This window comes from Eschrichtius robustus, chromosome 2, assembly GCF_028021215.1.
Source record: "Eschrichtius robustus isolate mEscRob2 chromosome 2, mEscRob2.pri, whole genome shotgun sequence".
NCBI lineage: Eukaryota > Metazoa > Chordata > Mammalia > Artiodactyla > Eschrichtiidae > Eschrichtius > Eschrichtius robustus.
The window spans coordinates 110,699,941-110,716,568 of record NC_090825.1 but is presented as its reverse complement, the minus strand read 5'-3'; the positions used below and the strand labels follow the sequence as shown (position 1 = coordinate 110,716,568).

At 35.5% G+C, this 16,628-nt stretch overlaps 1 protein-coding gene across 5 annotated transcripts in view; it reads left to right on the top strand.

The window, feature by feature from the left end:
* Positions 1-16,628, top strand: part of AFF4 (ALF transcription elongation factor 4) — a 95,921-nt gene that overhangs the window by 41,251 nt on the left and 38,042 nt on the right. For all 5 annotated transcript variants that reach the window (XM_068535869.1, XM_068535868.1, XM_068535864.1 and 2 more), the window contains one exon: positions 162-248. In XM_068535869.1, coding sequence (XP_068391970.1) covers positions 162-248 — 87 coding nt within the window. The remainder of the gene's footprint in view (positions 1-161; positions 249-16,628) is intronic.

The window sequence follows — 16,628 nt, the reverse complement described above, 5'->3', positions numbered from 1 at the left end:
TGCCTTGCACACACTGTGCTTAATTAATATTGATTGATTAAATATGTGTACTTTTGGAGGAGCAATCACGAAACCAGCATTTATAATACGAATCTGGTTTTTAGCTGTGTGATTTTTATCCTTGACCTGCTTGAAAACAAACTGTAATAATTACATTTCAGGAGATGACGCATTCATGGCCTCCCCCTCTAACGGCTATTCATACACCATGCAAAACCGAACCTTCCAAATTTCCTTTTCCAACTAAGGTAAGTAAATGAAGTGTGTCTTTATACTGTAAGAAAACTCTAAATGGCTTGACTAAAATCATGTGAATTCAGAATTATCTTGCCATTCCCATTCTAGTGGGAGATAGATAATAAATAAGTGAATAAATAGGTAAGTTTGGATAGTGATATTACTATGAAGAAAATAAAACTAGCACATAGAATCGAGATTAACTTGGATTGAGAGATACTTGGAAAATCTTTGAAGGCAACATGGGAAAGAGACTTAGAAGTCATCAATGTTTGTTGCAAACTATTATGATAGTCTAGGCCACAGACGATAAGGGCTTCCCAAACTGTTTGTATGAGGAACTCCTTTCCAGAGGACACAACAACCATACTTATGTCATATGGTAAAGGTTCCTCAGACAGCAGTTCCAAGCTCGTCTAAAATCAGCAGATTTGGTTTTTTTACATCAATTTATACTTATACAAATAATGCAAAAATATATTCTCCTTGTGAAAGTTTGGGCAGGACCCCTAATAATAGTCTTCCCCATATTCTGTCTCCTACCTCTCACCAGAGCTACTTCATACATACGTTTACAAGTCTTTTCATATGCATTTACATACACATGTAATGTAATTGTTACATACATGCATTTTCTCATATGTTTAATTTCTGTACAGATACATTCTACTGTATTTTTCATCAGTCAGCAATAGATCTTAGAGACTTTTTCATGTTATTTTATATATATCTATATAGAGAGAGATTATATATAGATAATATATTACATATAGAGGTATTTCAGTTCTTTTAACTGCATCCATTTTATAAGTATATCTTAACTTTATTTAGCCATTTCCCGTTGGTATTTAACTTGTTGCCAAGTTAAATTGTAAACATTGCTATAGTGGATAACTTTGTTCATGCCTTCTTGTGTGCATATGAGTTTCTTTTGTGTAAAGAGCAAGAAGTATAATTGTTGGATATTGAGAGTATATAGTTAATATATTCTCTCAAATCCCCTCCATAGTGATTATACTAGTCAGTACTCCCACTTGTATTCTCTATTATTCCTTACATGCACACCACTATTTGTTATTTTAAGTACCAGTCTTTTGAGTGGGAAATGGCATTCCATTTCCTAGATTGCTAGTAAGGTTCATCATCTTTAGTCCATTTAACTTCTATGTGGATGAATTGGCCTATTTCCTCTGCCTTTTGGGCTACATCTTTCACTGAATAAGTTTCAGGAGAGAATTTCTTTTTTTGTTTTGTGTTGTTTGAATTCTGGATTCAAGTAATTTATTCCACATACTGCAAATGTTTCTCCCAGTTAGAGCCCTTTTAAGTTTTATGGTCTAGAAGATTTTAATTTTGATGAATAAATTTATCTTTTTCTTCTATAAAGCTTTTGCTTTTTAATGTCTTGTTAAAGAAAGCTTTTCCTTCTCCAGGATCATAAACATATCTTCTTATTTTTCGTTTAATGTGATTGCAGTTTTTTGTGATTGTTTTCTTTGTTTATATTTAGCCCAGTTTATTTTTGTGAGTGATGTGAGGTATATCACTCACATCTGCCTATATGTGTGCCATACCACTCTTTTACTTTTTTAAGTCAACTTTGTTTACACATTAAAAATGCACATATATTTAATGTACAGCCTCAGTTTTGATAGACATATGCACCTGTGTAACCACCACATTAATCAAGAATTGGAACATTTCTGTCACCCCACAAAGTTCCCTCAAGTTCCTTTCCAGTCCCCCTCACCCCCACCACTGGCCCCACACAATTGCTGACCTGTTTTATGTTACTATAGGTAAGTTTTGCTTTTTCTAGAATTTCATATAAATGTACTCCATACAGTGTATACTTTTTTGGCATATATATTTGCATTCTTTTGCTCAGTATATACTTCTGGAATTCTTCCATGTTCTTGAATATATCAGTAATTTTTTCCTTTTTATTCATAGTTCATTTTTATTTCTGTTGGATGAAAATACCAAAATTTATTTATCCATTCACCTGTTGATGAACATTTGGGTTGTTTCTAGATTTGGGCTATTAAGAATTAAGTATTTATAAACATTCACTAACAGTCATTTGTGTGTTTATATTTTCTTTTCTTATGGGTAAATACTGAGTCATATGGAAAAAAGTAGAATTGCTGGGTCATGTGTTAAGTGTGTGTTAAATTGATTGTATCACACTCCTACCTTATCCCACTCCCATTTCCCAGCAGTGTATGATAGTTTCATTTGTTCTACATCCTTGCCTACATTTTCTATTGTCATTCTGTTTAGTTTTAGCCATTTTAGTGGGCATGTAGAGGTATCTCATATTGATTTTAATTTGTATTTCCCTTATGACTAATGATGTTGAACCTCTTTATGAGCTTATTGGCCATTCTTCTCTTTGAAATATCAGTTCAAATATTTGCCTTTGCCTTCTCTTTGAAATATCAGTTCAAACTTTGGCCTTTGTCGTGTGTGTGTGTCGTGGTGGTGGTGATGCCAGAGTTGGGTGGGTGATGATTGTAGTTTTGTTTTGTTTTTTTCTAATAATGTCTTTGGTTTGATATCAGGATAGTGCTAGCTTCTTAAAAGGAGCAAAGAAATGTTCCCTTCATCTCTATTTTCTGAAATAGTTTGTGAAATATTAGTATTAATTCTTCCCTGTATGTTTAATATAATTCATCAGTGAAGCTATCTGTACCCCTAGTATTCTATATTGGAAGGTTTTAAATTACAAATTAAATTTCTTTATTAAATATAGAGCTATTCAGATTTTCTATTTCTTCTTATGTCAGTTTTAGTAATTTTGTTCGTTTCAGTCAAATTTATTGGCACAGTTATTTATAATCTATACTTACTCTTTAATGTCTGTAAGATCTATAGTGAAGTCCTTTTTTCCCTGCTATTGGTGATTTGTAGTCTCTTTTTGTTTTCCTTGATTTGTCTAGCTAGACGTTTATCTGTTTTGTTGGTCATTTCCAAGAACCATCTTTTAGTTTTTTTCAGTTTTCTGTTTCTTTGATTTTTGCTTTTACTGTGATTATCTTCTTCTTTCTACTTATTTTGAAGATTCTTTTTTTTTAAAATTTTTATTTATTTATTTATTTTTGGCTGCATTGGGTCTTCGTTGCTGCACGTGGGCTTTCCCTAGTTGTAGTGACCGGGGGTACTCTTCACTGCAGTGCGTGGGCTTCTAATTGCAGTGGCTTCTTTTGTTGCGGAGCACAGGCTGTACGTGCATGGGCTCAGTAGTTGTGGCTCGCAGGCTCTAGAGCGCAGGCTCAGTAGTTGGGGCGCACGGGCTTAGTTGCTCCGCGGCATGTGGGATCTTCCCGGACCAGGGCTCGAACCCGTGTCCCCTGCCTTGGCAGGCAGATTCTTAACCACTGTGCCACCAGGGAAGTCCCTTTCTACTTACTTTGGGTTTCATTTGCTTTTCTCCTGATTTCTTAAGTTGGAAGCTTAGATCATAGATTGTAAACATTTCTTGTTTTAAGTATATAAAACTATCAATTTCCCTCTAAGCCCTGTTTTAAATGTACCTCACAAATGGTGATATATTGTGTTTTTATTATCATTCTGTGTAGAATATTTCCTAATTCCCTGTGTGACTTCTTTGTTTTATTTAGAAGTATGTAGTTTTATTTTCAAGTATTTGAAGATTTTCCAGATATTATTCTGTTACTGATTTCTAATTTATTTATATTCTTGTCAGAGAATATATGCTGTAGAATTTCAGTCCTTTTAAATTTATTCACATGTTTTCAGGCCTAGTAAATGATCTCTCTTGGTGACTCTTCCATGTGCACCAGACACAATATGTTCTATATGTGTCAATTAGATATGGTTGGTTGAGAGTGTTTAAGTCATCTATATTTTTACTGACTTTCTATCAACTTGTCCTCTCAGTTACTGAAAGGAGAGTGTTGACACCTGCATCTGTATTCGTGGTTCTGTATGTTTCCTTTCAGTTTTGTCCATTTTGGGCTCATGTATTTTGGAGCTTTGTCCTTAGGTACATATACATTTAGGATTTCTGTGTCTTTCTGATGAATTGATCTCTTTTTTTTTCATTATAAGATTTCCCTCTATGTATCTGGTGTTAATGCTTGTTCTGAAGTTTATTTTGTTTGATCATATGATAATTCTATTTTTAGTTTTCTGAGTAACCTCCACACTGTTTTTCATAGTGGCTGTACCAACTTACATTCCCACCAGCAGTATAGGAAGGTTCCCTTTTCTCCCCACCCTCTACAGCATTTGTTATTTGCAGACTTTTTTAAAATTAATTAATTAATTAATTAATTTATTTATTTTTTGGCTGTGTTGCGTCTTCGTTGCTGTGTATGGGCTTTCTCTGGTTGCGGCAAGCGGGGGCTACTCTTTGTTGTGGTGTGCGGGCTTCTCATTGCGGTGACTTCTCTTTGTTGCAGAGCACAGGCTCTAGGCACACGGGCTGCAGTAGTTGTGGCATGCGGGTTCAGTAGATGTGGCTCACGGGCTCTAGAGCACAGGCTCAGTAGTTGTGGCGCACGGGCTTAGTTGCTCCGCGGCATGTGGGATCTTCCCAAGACCAGGGCTCAACCCCGTGTCCCCTGCATTGGCAGGCGGATTCTTAACCACTGTGCCACCAGGGAAGTCCCTACTTGTAGACTTTTTAATGATGGCCATTTTGACCAGGGTGTGGTGGTACCTCATTGTAGTTTTGATTTGCATTTCTCTAATAATTAGCAATGTTGAGCATCTTTTCATGTGCCTGTTGGCCATCTGTATGTCTTCTTTGGAGAAATGCCTATTTAGGTCTTCTGTCCATGTTTTGATTGGGTTGTTTTTTTTTGTTATTGAGTTATATGAGCTGTTTGTATATTTTGGAAATTAAGCCCTTGTTGGTCGCATTGTTTGCAATATTTTCTCCCATTCTGTAGGTTGTCTTTTCGTTTTGTTTATGGTTCCTTTTGCTGTGCTATTTCGTTTGACAATCAACTCTCCTTTGTCTGATATTCATATAAAAGCCACTCCAGCTTTTTAAGAATTTATGGTTAACATGGTTTAACATTTTCTATTCTTTTATTTTTAATCTTTTTGTGCCTTTATATTTAAAGTGAATTTCTTATAGGTGGCATATAATTGGGTCTTGATTTTTTATTTACTCTGCCCATGTAGTGTGTAATCTTGGCACATTCAAAAGATTTCCCTTTAATGTAATCATTAGTGTTGTAGGGTTTAAGTGTTCCATTTGCTACTTGTTTTCTATTTGTCCCATCAGCTCTTTCTTTCTTTGTTCCCTTTCTTGAGATCCTTTTGGGTTAAATAATTATTTTTTAATATTCTGTCTCTTATTTAATAGGTATACCTCTTTTTTAATTGTAAGTTAAAGCTTGAGTTTATCCGAAGACTTTGGATATAAGTTCATAATTCTGGCTAATAGCTACTTTTCCTTTTTTTTGGTAACTATTTCATTGAGATGTAATATACATACCATACAGTTCATCCATTTAAAATGTACAATTCACTGGGTTTTAGTATATTTAGAGTTGTGTAACCATCGCCGCAGTTATTTTAGAACATTTTCATCACCCCAGAAAGAAACCTTGTACCCTTTAGCAGTCACCTTCCCATTTCCTCCAACCCCACTCCCCACCCCCCAGCCTCTAGGCAACCACTGATCTTACATTATATCTCTGTAGATTTGCCTATTCTGGACATTTCATATAAATAGAGTCATGCAACATGTGGTCCTTTGTGACTGGATCTTCTTGTTTTTTGTTTTTTTGGCTGCATTGGGTCTTCGTTCCCGCACACAGGCTTTCTCTGGTTGCGGCAAGCGGGAGCTGCTCTTCGTTGCGATGCGCAGGCTTCTCATTGCGGTGGCTTCTCTTGTTGCGGAGCATGGGCTCTACACACGTGGGCTCTGGTAGTTGTGGCATGCAGGCTCAGTAGTTGTGGCTCGCGGGCTCTAGAGCGCAGGCTCAGTAGTTGTGGTGTACGGGCTTAGTTGCTCAGCAGCATGTGGGATCTTCCCAGACCAGGGATCGAACCCATGTCCCCTGCATTGGCAGGCAGATTCCAGGGATCGAACCCGTGTCCCCTGCATTAACCACTGCGCCACCAGGGAAACCTGCTGTCATTTATTAAGTTGAGGAAGTTCCCTTCTATTTTTATTTACCTGAGAGTTCTTATCAGGAATGAATTTTGGATTTTTTGAATGTGTTCTTTCAATTTATTGATATAGTCAGAGGATTTTCCTTTTTTTTGTCTGTAAAATGGTGACTACATTGGTTAATTTTAAATTTTTAAATCAGCATTACATTTCCTGGTAAAAACTCCACTTAGTCATTATGTATTATCTGCTTTATATAGTGTTGAATTTGATTTTCAAAAATATTTTTTTTCAGAATTTTTGCACCTGTGATTCTGAGGGATACTGGTCTGTAATTTTCTTGTTGTCTTTGTCTGGCTTTGGTATCAGAGTAATGCTGACCTCATAGAATGAGTTGGCACATAATTCCTTCTTCTCCATTTTCTAGAATAGTTTGTGTAGAATTGGTATTATTTCTTCCTAAATGTTTGCTAGAATTAACCAGTGAAGCCCTGTGAGTATTGAGTTTCCTTTGTAGGACAGTTTTGTAAAAATTGAATTTATATAATCATGTTATCTATTTCTCCTTGTGTCTGCTTTGGCAGTTGTGTCTTTCAAGGGATTTGTCCATTTTACCTACTCATTATCAAATGTTGTCAAATCTATTGATGTAAAGTTTTTGATAATTTTCTTTTATTATACTTTTAAAAATCTGTTGTGATGCCACTTCTCTTATTCCTATTACTGGTAATGTGTTTCTTCTCTCTCTTTTTCATCTGTCTAGAGGTTTGTAAGTTTTATTGATCTTATTTTTAAAAAAACGATTTTTTTCCCTCTCTCCATTGTTTTCAATTTTGTTGCATTGATTTCTACACTGATCTTTATTACTTTTTTGTTCTACTTTGTTTTGCTTTATTTTGCTCTTCTTTTAAAAAAATTCTTAAACTGGAAGCTAAGGTTGTTGATTTGAGATCTTTCTCACTTTCTAATATAGGATTTTAATGCTATAAATTACCCTCTAAGTAATGTTTCGTTTACATCCCAGAGATTTTGATATTTTATGTTTTCATTTTTATTCAGTTCAACATAACTTTTTTGTTGTTGTTGTTGTGTTTTGTTTTGTTTTGGCCACATCATGCATGGCATTCCAGATCTTAGTTCCCTGACTAGGGATCCAACTTGTGCCCCCTGCAGTGGAAGCACGGAGTCCTAACCACTGGACTGCCAGGGAATTCCCTCAACATAAACTTCTGATTTCTTTGATTTCTTCTTTGTTCTGTGGGTTATTCTGAAGTGTCATTTAGTTTCCAAATATTTGGAGATTTTTTTCATATATCTTCTGTTATTGATTTGTGGTTTAATTCTGTTGTGGTCAGAGAACATATTTTGTGTGACTTGAATCCTTTTACATTTGTTAAGACTATTTTATGGCCCAGAATATTGTCTCTTCTGGTAAATGTTTTGTGTACCCTTGAAAAGAGTGTACCGTTGTCAAGTGGAGTGTCCTGTAAATGTCAATTAGATCAAGTTAGTTATGGTGTTATTCAAGTTTTCTGTGTTTTTATTCTTTTTAATTCTCGTTCTACCAATTATTAATTTATAGTTAATCTCCAACTATACTTTGAATTTGTCTCTTTGTCCTTACTTATTCATTCCTACTTTTTCAAGTTCTGCTTTTAGGTGCTTGAACATTTGGGATTGTTATTAGCTCTAGATGAATTGGCCCCTTATCGTTATGAAATGACCTCCCTGTAATCCTGATATTATTCTTTGCTATAAAATTTACTTTGCCTGATATTAATATAACCACTTAGCTTTCTTTTGATTAATGTTAAGTTGTATACCTTTTTCCACCCTTTACATTTAACCTGTGTTCTTACATTTAAAATGCATTTCTTACAGGTAGCATAATTTTGTCTAGAGCTTTTTTGTATTCAGTCTGACACTCTCCTCTTTTTGGGGGGTATTTAGTCCATTTATATTTAATGTGATTATTGACATGGGTGGGTTTATCTCTGCCATCTTGCTTTTTGATATCTACCTGCCCCATCTGGTCTTTTTTGCCTTCTTTTTGGATTGAGTATTTTTTATTATTACATTTCATTTTTGGCTTATTAGCTGTAATTCTTGGGTTATTGAATGTTTACTTCAGGGTTTGTAGAATGTATCTTTAACTTACTGAAATCTATCTCAAGTAATACTAAGCCATTCTTTTCTATTATATAAAAATTTCTCAACACTATGCTTGCGTTTTTCACTTCTCTGTATCCTGTTGTTGCATACATTTACTTTTCATGTAAGTTATAAACCCCACAAAATTGTTAATCATTTTAAAAGTCTATTTTTTTTAATTAATTAATTAATTAATTTACTTTTGGCTGTGTTGGGTCTTCGTTTCTGTGCGAGGGCTTTCTCTAGTTGTGGCGAGCGGGGGCCACTCTTCATCGTGGTGCGCAGGCCTCTCACTATCACGGCCTCTCCTGTTGCGGAGCACAGGCTCCAGACGCGCAGGCTCAGTAGTTGTGGCTCACGGGCCCAGTTGCTCCGTGGCATGTGGAATCTTCCCAGACCAGGGCTCGAACCCGTGTCCCCTGCATTGGCAGGCGGATTCTCAACCACTGCACCACCAGGGAAGCCCCAAAAGTCTATTATTTTTTAAAGAGATTTAAATAATAGGAAAAAAAGGCTTTTGTATTTCCCCATATAGTTACCATTTCATTTGCTCTTTCTTCCTTTGTGTTAATCCAGATTCCTCTCTGGTATCATTTTCCTCCTACCTGGAGGACTTCTTTAACTTTTCTTTATAGTGCTTATTTGCTGGTGATAAACGCTTTTAGCTTTTGTATGTCTGAAATAAATTTTTATTTCACCTTTTCTTTTTTGTTTTTAAGGTACAGTCACTAAATATAGATCTCTAGGTTGAAGATGTTGATCCATTGTCTTCTGGCTTGCATTGTTTCTGATAAGTAATTTATTGTTGCTCTTTCTTCATCTGTGTATAATGTGTCTTTTGTTTTTTCTGGCTGCTTTTAAGAGTATTCTGGTTGCAACTGATTTTAAGTTGTTCATTTATGATGTGTCTTGGTGTGATTCTCTTCATCTTTCTTGTGCTTGGGTTTGTTTGTTTTTAGCTTCTTGGAACTTTGGGTTCATAGTTTTCATCATATTTGGGAAAATTTTGCTATTACTACCTCAAAATATTTTTCTGTACTCACTTATTTCCTTTTCCCTCTTCTTTAGAGACTCCAATTACATGTACAGTGGGCCTCTTGAAGTTGTTCAACAGTGTAGTAATGTGCTCTTCATTTTTCTCAATCTTTTATCTTTTGTTGTTTCATTTTGAGTTGTTTCTATTGCTGTATCTTCAGGTTCAGTAAACTTTTGTTCTGCATTGTCTAGTTTGCTATTAATCCAGTTTGACATATTTTTAATCTCAGATATTTTAGTTTTCATCTCTGTAAACCTGATATGTTTGTGTGTTTTATCAAACAGATACTAAGTTCTTACTATGTTTCAGATACTAAATTTGACAGTGTATTTTTAAAAAATTTTTATTTATTTACAGTCTTTTTGGTCACACCATAGGGCTAGTGGGATCTTATTTCCAAGACCAGGGACTGAACCTGAGCCCTCTGCAGTGAGAGTGTGGAGTCCTAACCACTTGGATGACCAGGGAATTCCCAAGAATGTATTTTTTATTGCAATGCTTTTTCTTTCTTTCCAGCTTTAAAAAAAATTTTTTTTAATTTTATTGAAGTATAATTGATTTACAATGTTGTGTTAATTTCTGCTGTATAGCAGTGATTCAGTTATACATACATATACATTCTTTTTCATATTCTTTTCCATTATGGTTTATCATGGGATATTGAATATAGTTCCCTGTGCTGTACAGTAGGACCTTGTTGTTTATCCATTCTGTATATAATAGTTTACATCTGCTAATCCCAAACTCCCAATCCATCCCTCTCCCACCCCCTCCTCCTTGGCAACCACAAGGCTGTTCTTTATGTCTGTGAGTCTGTTTCTGTTTCATAGGTAAGTTCATTTTTGTCATATTTTAGATTCCATATACAAGTGATATTTGACAGTGTATTCTTTTTTAAAAAATATTTATTTATTTATTTGGCTACATTGGGTCTTAGCTGTGGCACGTGGGATCTTCGTAGCGGCATGTGGAATCTTTCATTGTGATGTGCGGGCTCTTTGTTGTGGCACACAGGCTTCTCTCTAGTTGTGGCACACGGGCTCTAGAGCGCAAGGGCTCAGTAGTTGTGGCACGCAGGCTTAGTTGCTCCACGGCATGTAGGATCTTAGTTCCCCAACCTGGGATCGAACCTGCGTCCCCTGCAGTGGAAGGCAGATTTTTAACCACTGGACCACCAGCAAGTCCCTGACAATGTATTCTTTATTGGTGACACTTTTAGTTAGAATGGTGAGGGCAAAAGAATGATTGCAGTGGGCTCAAAAAGTATTGGAGACAATGATTATATAAATGGAGATTTTCTTTTGAGGCATTGTCTGTAAAAGGGAGCAGAGAAATGTGGTGGTGCCAAAAGGGTATGGTGATATTACCAGGGGGGTATTTTTTATAAGATGAGGACATTTTATCGTATTTATATGCTGATGAAAATGATTTTGTAAAAAGGGAAAAACAAGTGATATATGGGAAAGAGAGAAGGTAACCTTAGGAAATCTCCACAAGAGGGATTGACGTTCATGCCCAAGTAGAGAAGATTGGCCTTAGAATAGAGCACAATTAGGTCATTCTTTTTCACAGGAGGGAAAGCAGAGTGAATGGGTGTAGTTAGAGATAGGTTGGTAGATTTTCCAGTGATAGTTTCAAGCAAACTAAAGCTTTTGACTGCCTTTACTCAGATTCACTGTATGTTCTGAACAATCCCTGGCAGTGTTCTAGGTGCTGTATATACAGCACTGAACCATTTAGATGATGTCAATGTGTAGAATAGTTCCTGGCACATAATAGCTATTCAGTAAATGTTTATTGACTGAATTTGGGTATATATACTCAGGTAACTGTGTTTAGATTTTTGATATTTATGCAACCGCTCAGTTAGCTGCTTAATGATTATTGCTTTGGTTGGGTTGCTTTTACAGGGTTTTGCTTTTTATAGCTTGTCTCATGCTGTGAATTTTCAGTGAATACAGCTTCACGTATAATGTAGCTTAAAGCTTTATATGAAGCTTTAATAGGTATTTATTCTCCTTGTGCACTAACCATATGGACTAAGTCTAATGAGCGGACAGAGAAGGGACAAAGTTTTGATACTCAGGGAGTTTGGAGATGGCATCCTAGAGAAGATGACAACAACTGGGATTAGAAGGGGACGTATAGGAGTGCCAGAAGCACGTGGGAAGATGAGGAGCACAACAGAGAGGATTTCCTACCCATTAACAGATCTGAAAGAGCAGTTCATAGTCATGGGTGAGAAGTTGAGTTTAAGAACATATTTGGAGAGCTAGTTTATTAGTGAATCACTATCATTTGCTTAACCATTCTTTATCTGTCCCATTTAAAAACAACACAACAACAACAAAAAAATCCAGTCTGTTCCATGTCGTTCTCCAGCTACTCCTCCACTTCAGAGTTAATCTTATTCAAGAGTGGTTCATATTTGCTGTCTGTATACTTTCCTCCATTTAATCCTCAGTCCAAGCTGATCTTGCTTTCACTCTCAGTGTCTCACCAAAACCATTAAGATCACCAGGGGCCCATTTTGGCAACTCCAATTAATGTTTTTCATTTTGTATCTTCGTTGAGCTTCTCATGAGCACTGAATGTTGTTTAACCTATTTCTTCCTTGTCTCCCACTATACACTGCTCATCCAGATTTACTTTGTTTCTTCAGTTGCTCATTTTTCTCTTCTATCTCTCCCTCTACCATTAAAAGTAAGTTTTCTGGGCATTGTGTTGAGTACTATAAGAGAATACAAAAGAAGAAATGTGTTCTGCCAGGGTGTCAAACATTTGGTTGTAGAAATGAAATAATACAAAAGAAAGAAAAAAGAATTACATGTTAGTGTTTAACTGGATGCACAGTTAAACATGAGGAGAAGTCATGATTCTCCCAATCAAAAAGCAAAGAGAAAAACAAGCATGGTTCTCTTCTACTGTTCCATATCTTAGTGAAGCTAGAAAACCCTATAGGAGTTATGTTTGGCACTTTCCTCTTCATCACACCTCATAGACTGTCACCAAGTCCTAATGATTTTAATTCCTTTAATGCATTTCAATTTCATTCATTTTTCTCCATCTTTATTGTTACTGCTGTGGTAAGTCAGTGGTCTCCAGAGTGGAGAACATATACCCCAGTGTTGTGTGCATTGGAGAATGGGGGGTGGGGGATGAAAAGTTTATTCTTATTTTTTAGTTCTAAAAATCCCAATTTATTTGCTTTTTAATTTTAAAAGAAAAATCAAATATGTACATTTTGCTGTCTCTTGATCCGAATGGCAGATGGTCACATTTTATGTCTGGTATGTGAGGTATCCCAAGAGAAGTTTAGGTCTTTTCAATATGGAAAATTGATAGAGTTGTTTTCATTCATTTGTTCTTCCTAGCTGTGTCATATTACAGTTTTAAGTGTGCTTGGTTAAGATGATTTACAGATTGTATTAACTGGTTTTAATTCAACTAATCTTCACTAATGCACAAATGGCTTAAAAGACATACCTGCAGTGAAACTACTGAATGAAAATAACACTAAAATGCATTTCTGACCAAACAAGAAAATGGCAGAGTTGAGATTGTCCTTCTCGTATTATGAGCTCTTCATCTGCCACTAGAAAGTAGCAACAAAGATGCCATAAGCAGAAAAAAGAAAAAAAAAGTCCAGATTATCAACAGTAGTTTGAGCATGCATGTTTATCATTAACCTTGCTTTTAGTGTATATAGCAAGTGCCTTGAGATAGGAACTGATGAAACTGAAAGCATCATAATTTATACTTAGTGATATTTTGAATTATGTGGTATTCAGTTCAGTCCTTAAACATAAATCAGGCCTAATAAAATTTTATTAAAAACTTCTTTTGATGTTTCTCCCAGTGTTCTATAACCTTTGTTTAAAAACTCGGTCTTTTTACTCCAATGAAAATGACTGAAATCCAGTACAGAGAGAACACAGAGAAAACATACTAAAATGCATTCCTTTGTCAGGAAACACTATTGAAACAGGCTTAGAAAGCAAAGCTAAAGATTCAGGAAACAAATATTAGAATAAATCGTGCATTGCACAAAGTTAGCTATATATAGATTGATGAAAGTGCAGGTGCTTCTGGTAGTATCAGTTTAAGATATTGTTAGATTCTTTTTCAGTTATAAAATACTTGAAAAGCAATTTTTTTGTGTGTGTACCACTCAAAGAAAGATATAACAGAAGTTAAATCCTAAAGTATAAATAATTTTTCCTCCTCCTTCCTTCATGGAGAACCTGTGTGGCACTCCCATATACCTTTTATACTAACGCAGAAGCTCACTGATTATTTGTTTAATGACATAAGAAGTTAGCTCACTTATAAAAAAAAAAAAAAGAAAATAATTCATCGAAAGGCAGTGCTTAATCCATAATGATTCTGAAGAATATCTGGCTCTGACCTAGTCCCCCAAACCACTACAATGTTAGTATTTTAAAATAATCACATCAAAAATAAATGTAGTATCTGTACCTCTCTATCTTGAATTATATAAATGCATAATTCAAGCTAAAAAAAAATGAATTAGACACCTCCTTCCCTTCCTTTCTCTCCCTCCCTCTTCTCTCCTTCCTCCCTCCCTCCCTCACTCCTTTCTCCCTCTCCCCTCTCCCCTCTCTTTCACACACAAGTCCCAAATACATTAGATCTTTTCATAACATATTTAAAATAATAATAATAAATTAAACCCTCTTCTTAGAATAAAAGTGATGTCTTAATGAATGAAAAAGTAACTGCCTCAAGCTAGGAAAACAAGATTTTAAAAATAATGTCATTACTATGTATTTTTTATTGTTGACAGAAACTATGATGATTGTCATATGTGCAAACTTTAAAGACTTAGAAACAGAATTTTCTAACTTCAGGGGGATTTGAACCTATTTCCTAAAAATATTAAACCACAACCTTTTAATTTATTTTCTTGAAAACCTGTTTTGTATCATTGAACATTGGAAATCTATTAGCTCAATTTCAACAGAAACCTTTGCATAATTAAGGTATAAGATTGAAATTTTGGTATCATGATTTAGTAAGTATAGCACTTCCATTTGTATAGCTGTGTCTTTGTGATGTCCAATGAAACCAAATATCAAGCCAGTTTTAGTGTCAGACCTTTGAAGCACTATATATTTTTTTGTGTGTGTAAGAAAAGTGTTGTTGTCATTGATAAATATAATTTTTAAATTACTCTAGAATATTATTTTATCTGAGCCCTTTAAAATTTCAATATTTTGGTTTTACATAATATATACTAGTTATATAATAATGCATACAATATACGTATTTGGGAGATACAAATGCAAAAATTTCTTAGTGGTGGGGGGTACATGATCAAAAAAGCGTGGCGACCAGTTTGTTTAAGCTGTTGTCATCTCCTATTTGTACCACTGCAGTTATCTCCTAACAAATATCTTTACTTCCATTCTAGATTTCTCAAAGCTGTTCTCTACTTAATAGCCAAGGTAATCATCACAATATGCAGATGTGCTTTTATAATTCTTCTGCTTAGTAAATTGCACACACACACAAATCTTTAATATGGTCTATAAACTATGTGATCTAGCCTCTCTGGTCCTGAGTCTAATTTCTTAACCCTCTTCCTTCTGTACTTTTTCCTCCCATGGGCTGCCTTTAAGTTCTTTATACTAGCTGTGCTCCTGTTCTTTCTTGCCTTTACACATGCTTTTCTCTCTACCCTAAACACTTACCTTTCCCTTCATTTCCCAGTTTACTTCCTACATAACCGTCAAATTTCATACTGAACAGTACCTACTCAGGGAAGCCTTTGTTCATTTTCCCGATCAGGGGTGTGTGTGTGTGTGTTTGTTTGTGTTTGTGCATGTATGTATGTATCTGTATGTGTCTGTTTCGCGTGCACACACACACACAATTGTAAGCTCTTTTATAATGCTGTGTAAGCATTTGCCCTTCATTGTACTTAACACAATTGCTATTTTACCTTGATTTGCATGAGTAGTTGCAAAGATATTCATTGACATTAAGCTCCATGAGGACAAGGCCCATGTCAGTTTTTGCTTAATTCTGTTTTTCCAGTACTTAGATATGTGAATGAATGTTTTATCAAGGAGTTTGGGTTTCATCCCTAGGAAAAACAAAGAGCCATTGGAGGCTCTGTGAAAAATAAGAGTAATGATGACATATACTAAGACTTGGGCTTTAGAAAGGTCAACTAGAGGCTATAGCTGAGTGAAGGAGAGAGAGACTAGAGCCAGGAAGATCCATTAGATGGCCATCGTAGATGAAGAAAGGTGAGGACCTAAAGTCTTTGCAGTGTAGATGGAGAGGAGAAGGTGTTGCATGTAGTAGATGGTCTGGAGACAGAATCCAGTCACATTGGTAACTAGCTGACTGACTATTGTCAGAGGTGAGGGGACAGAGTCAGAGATTACTTAAAAGCTTGGGCTATTCAACTTTTAGGCCATTTACTAGGTAAATGAGTATAAGACAATTAGCCTTTCAAGGGGGGGTGGAGAATTCTTTTCATTTTTAATAAGAATCACAGGAGTGACCTCTTGGCCACTGCTATATTTAAAGAGTTTTTTAGAATAGCTTTATTGAGATATAATTCGCATACCACGCAAATTATCCATTCAGAGTGTACAATTAAATGGTTTTGAGTATATTTATAGACATATGCAACCATTACAACAGTCAATTTTAGAACATTTTGGGAAATTCGTGGTGGTCCAGTGGTTAGGACTCTGCGCTTTCACTGCCAAGGGCTTGGGTTCAGTCCCTGGTCGGGGAACTAAGATCCCACAAGCTTCATGACACAGCCAAAAATAAACAAACAAATAAATAATTTTTTAGAACATAATCACCTCAAAAGGAAACTCCCTACTGTTTAGCTATCAACCTTTTCCCCTCTGTTCCCCTCCCAGTGCTACCCAACCACTAATCTGTTCTCTCTATAGATTTCCCTTTTCTGGACATTTCATGTAAATGGAATCATATCATATATGGTCTTTTACAACTGGATTCTTTCACTTGGCATAATGTTCAAGGTTCTTCCAAGTTGTAGTATGTATCAGTTCCTTCATTCTTTTTTATGGCCAAATAATATTCCATTGTATAGATGTATAT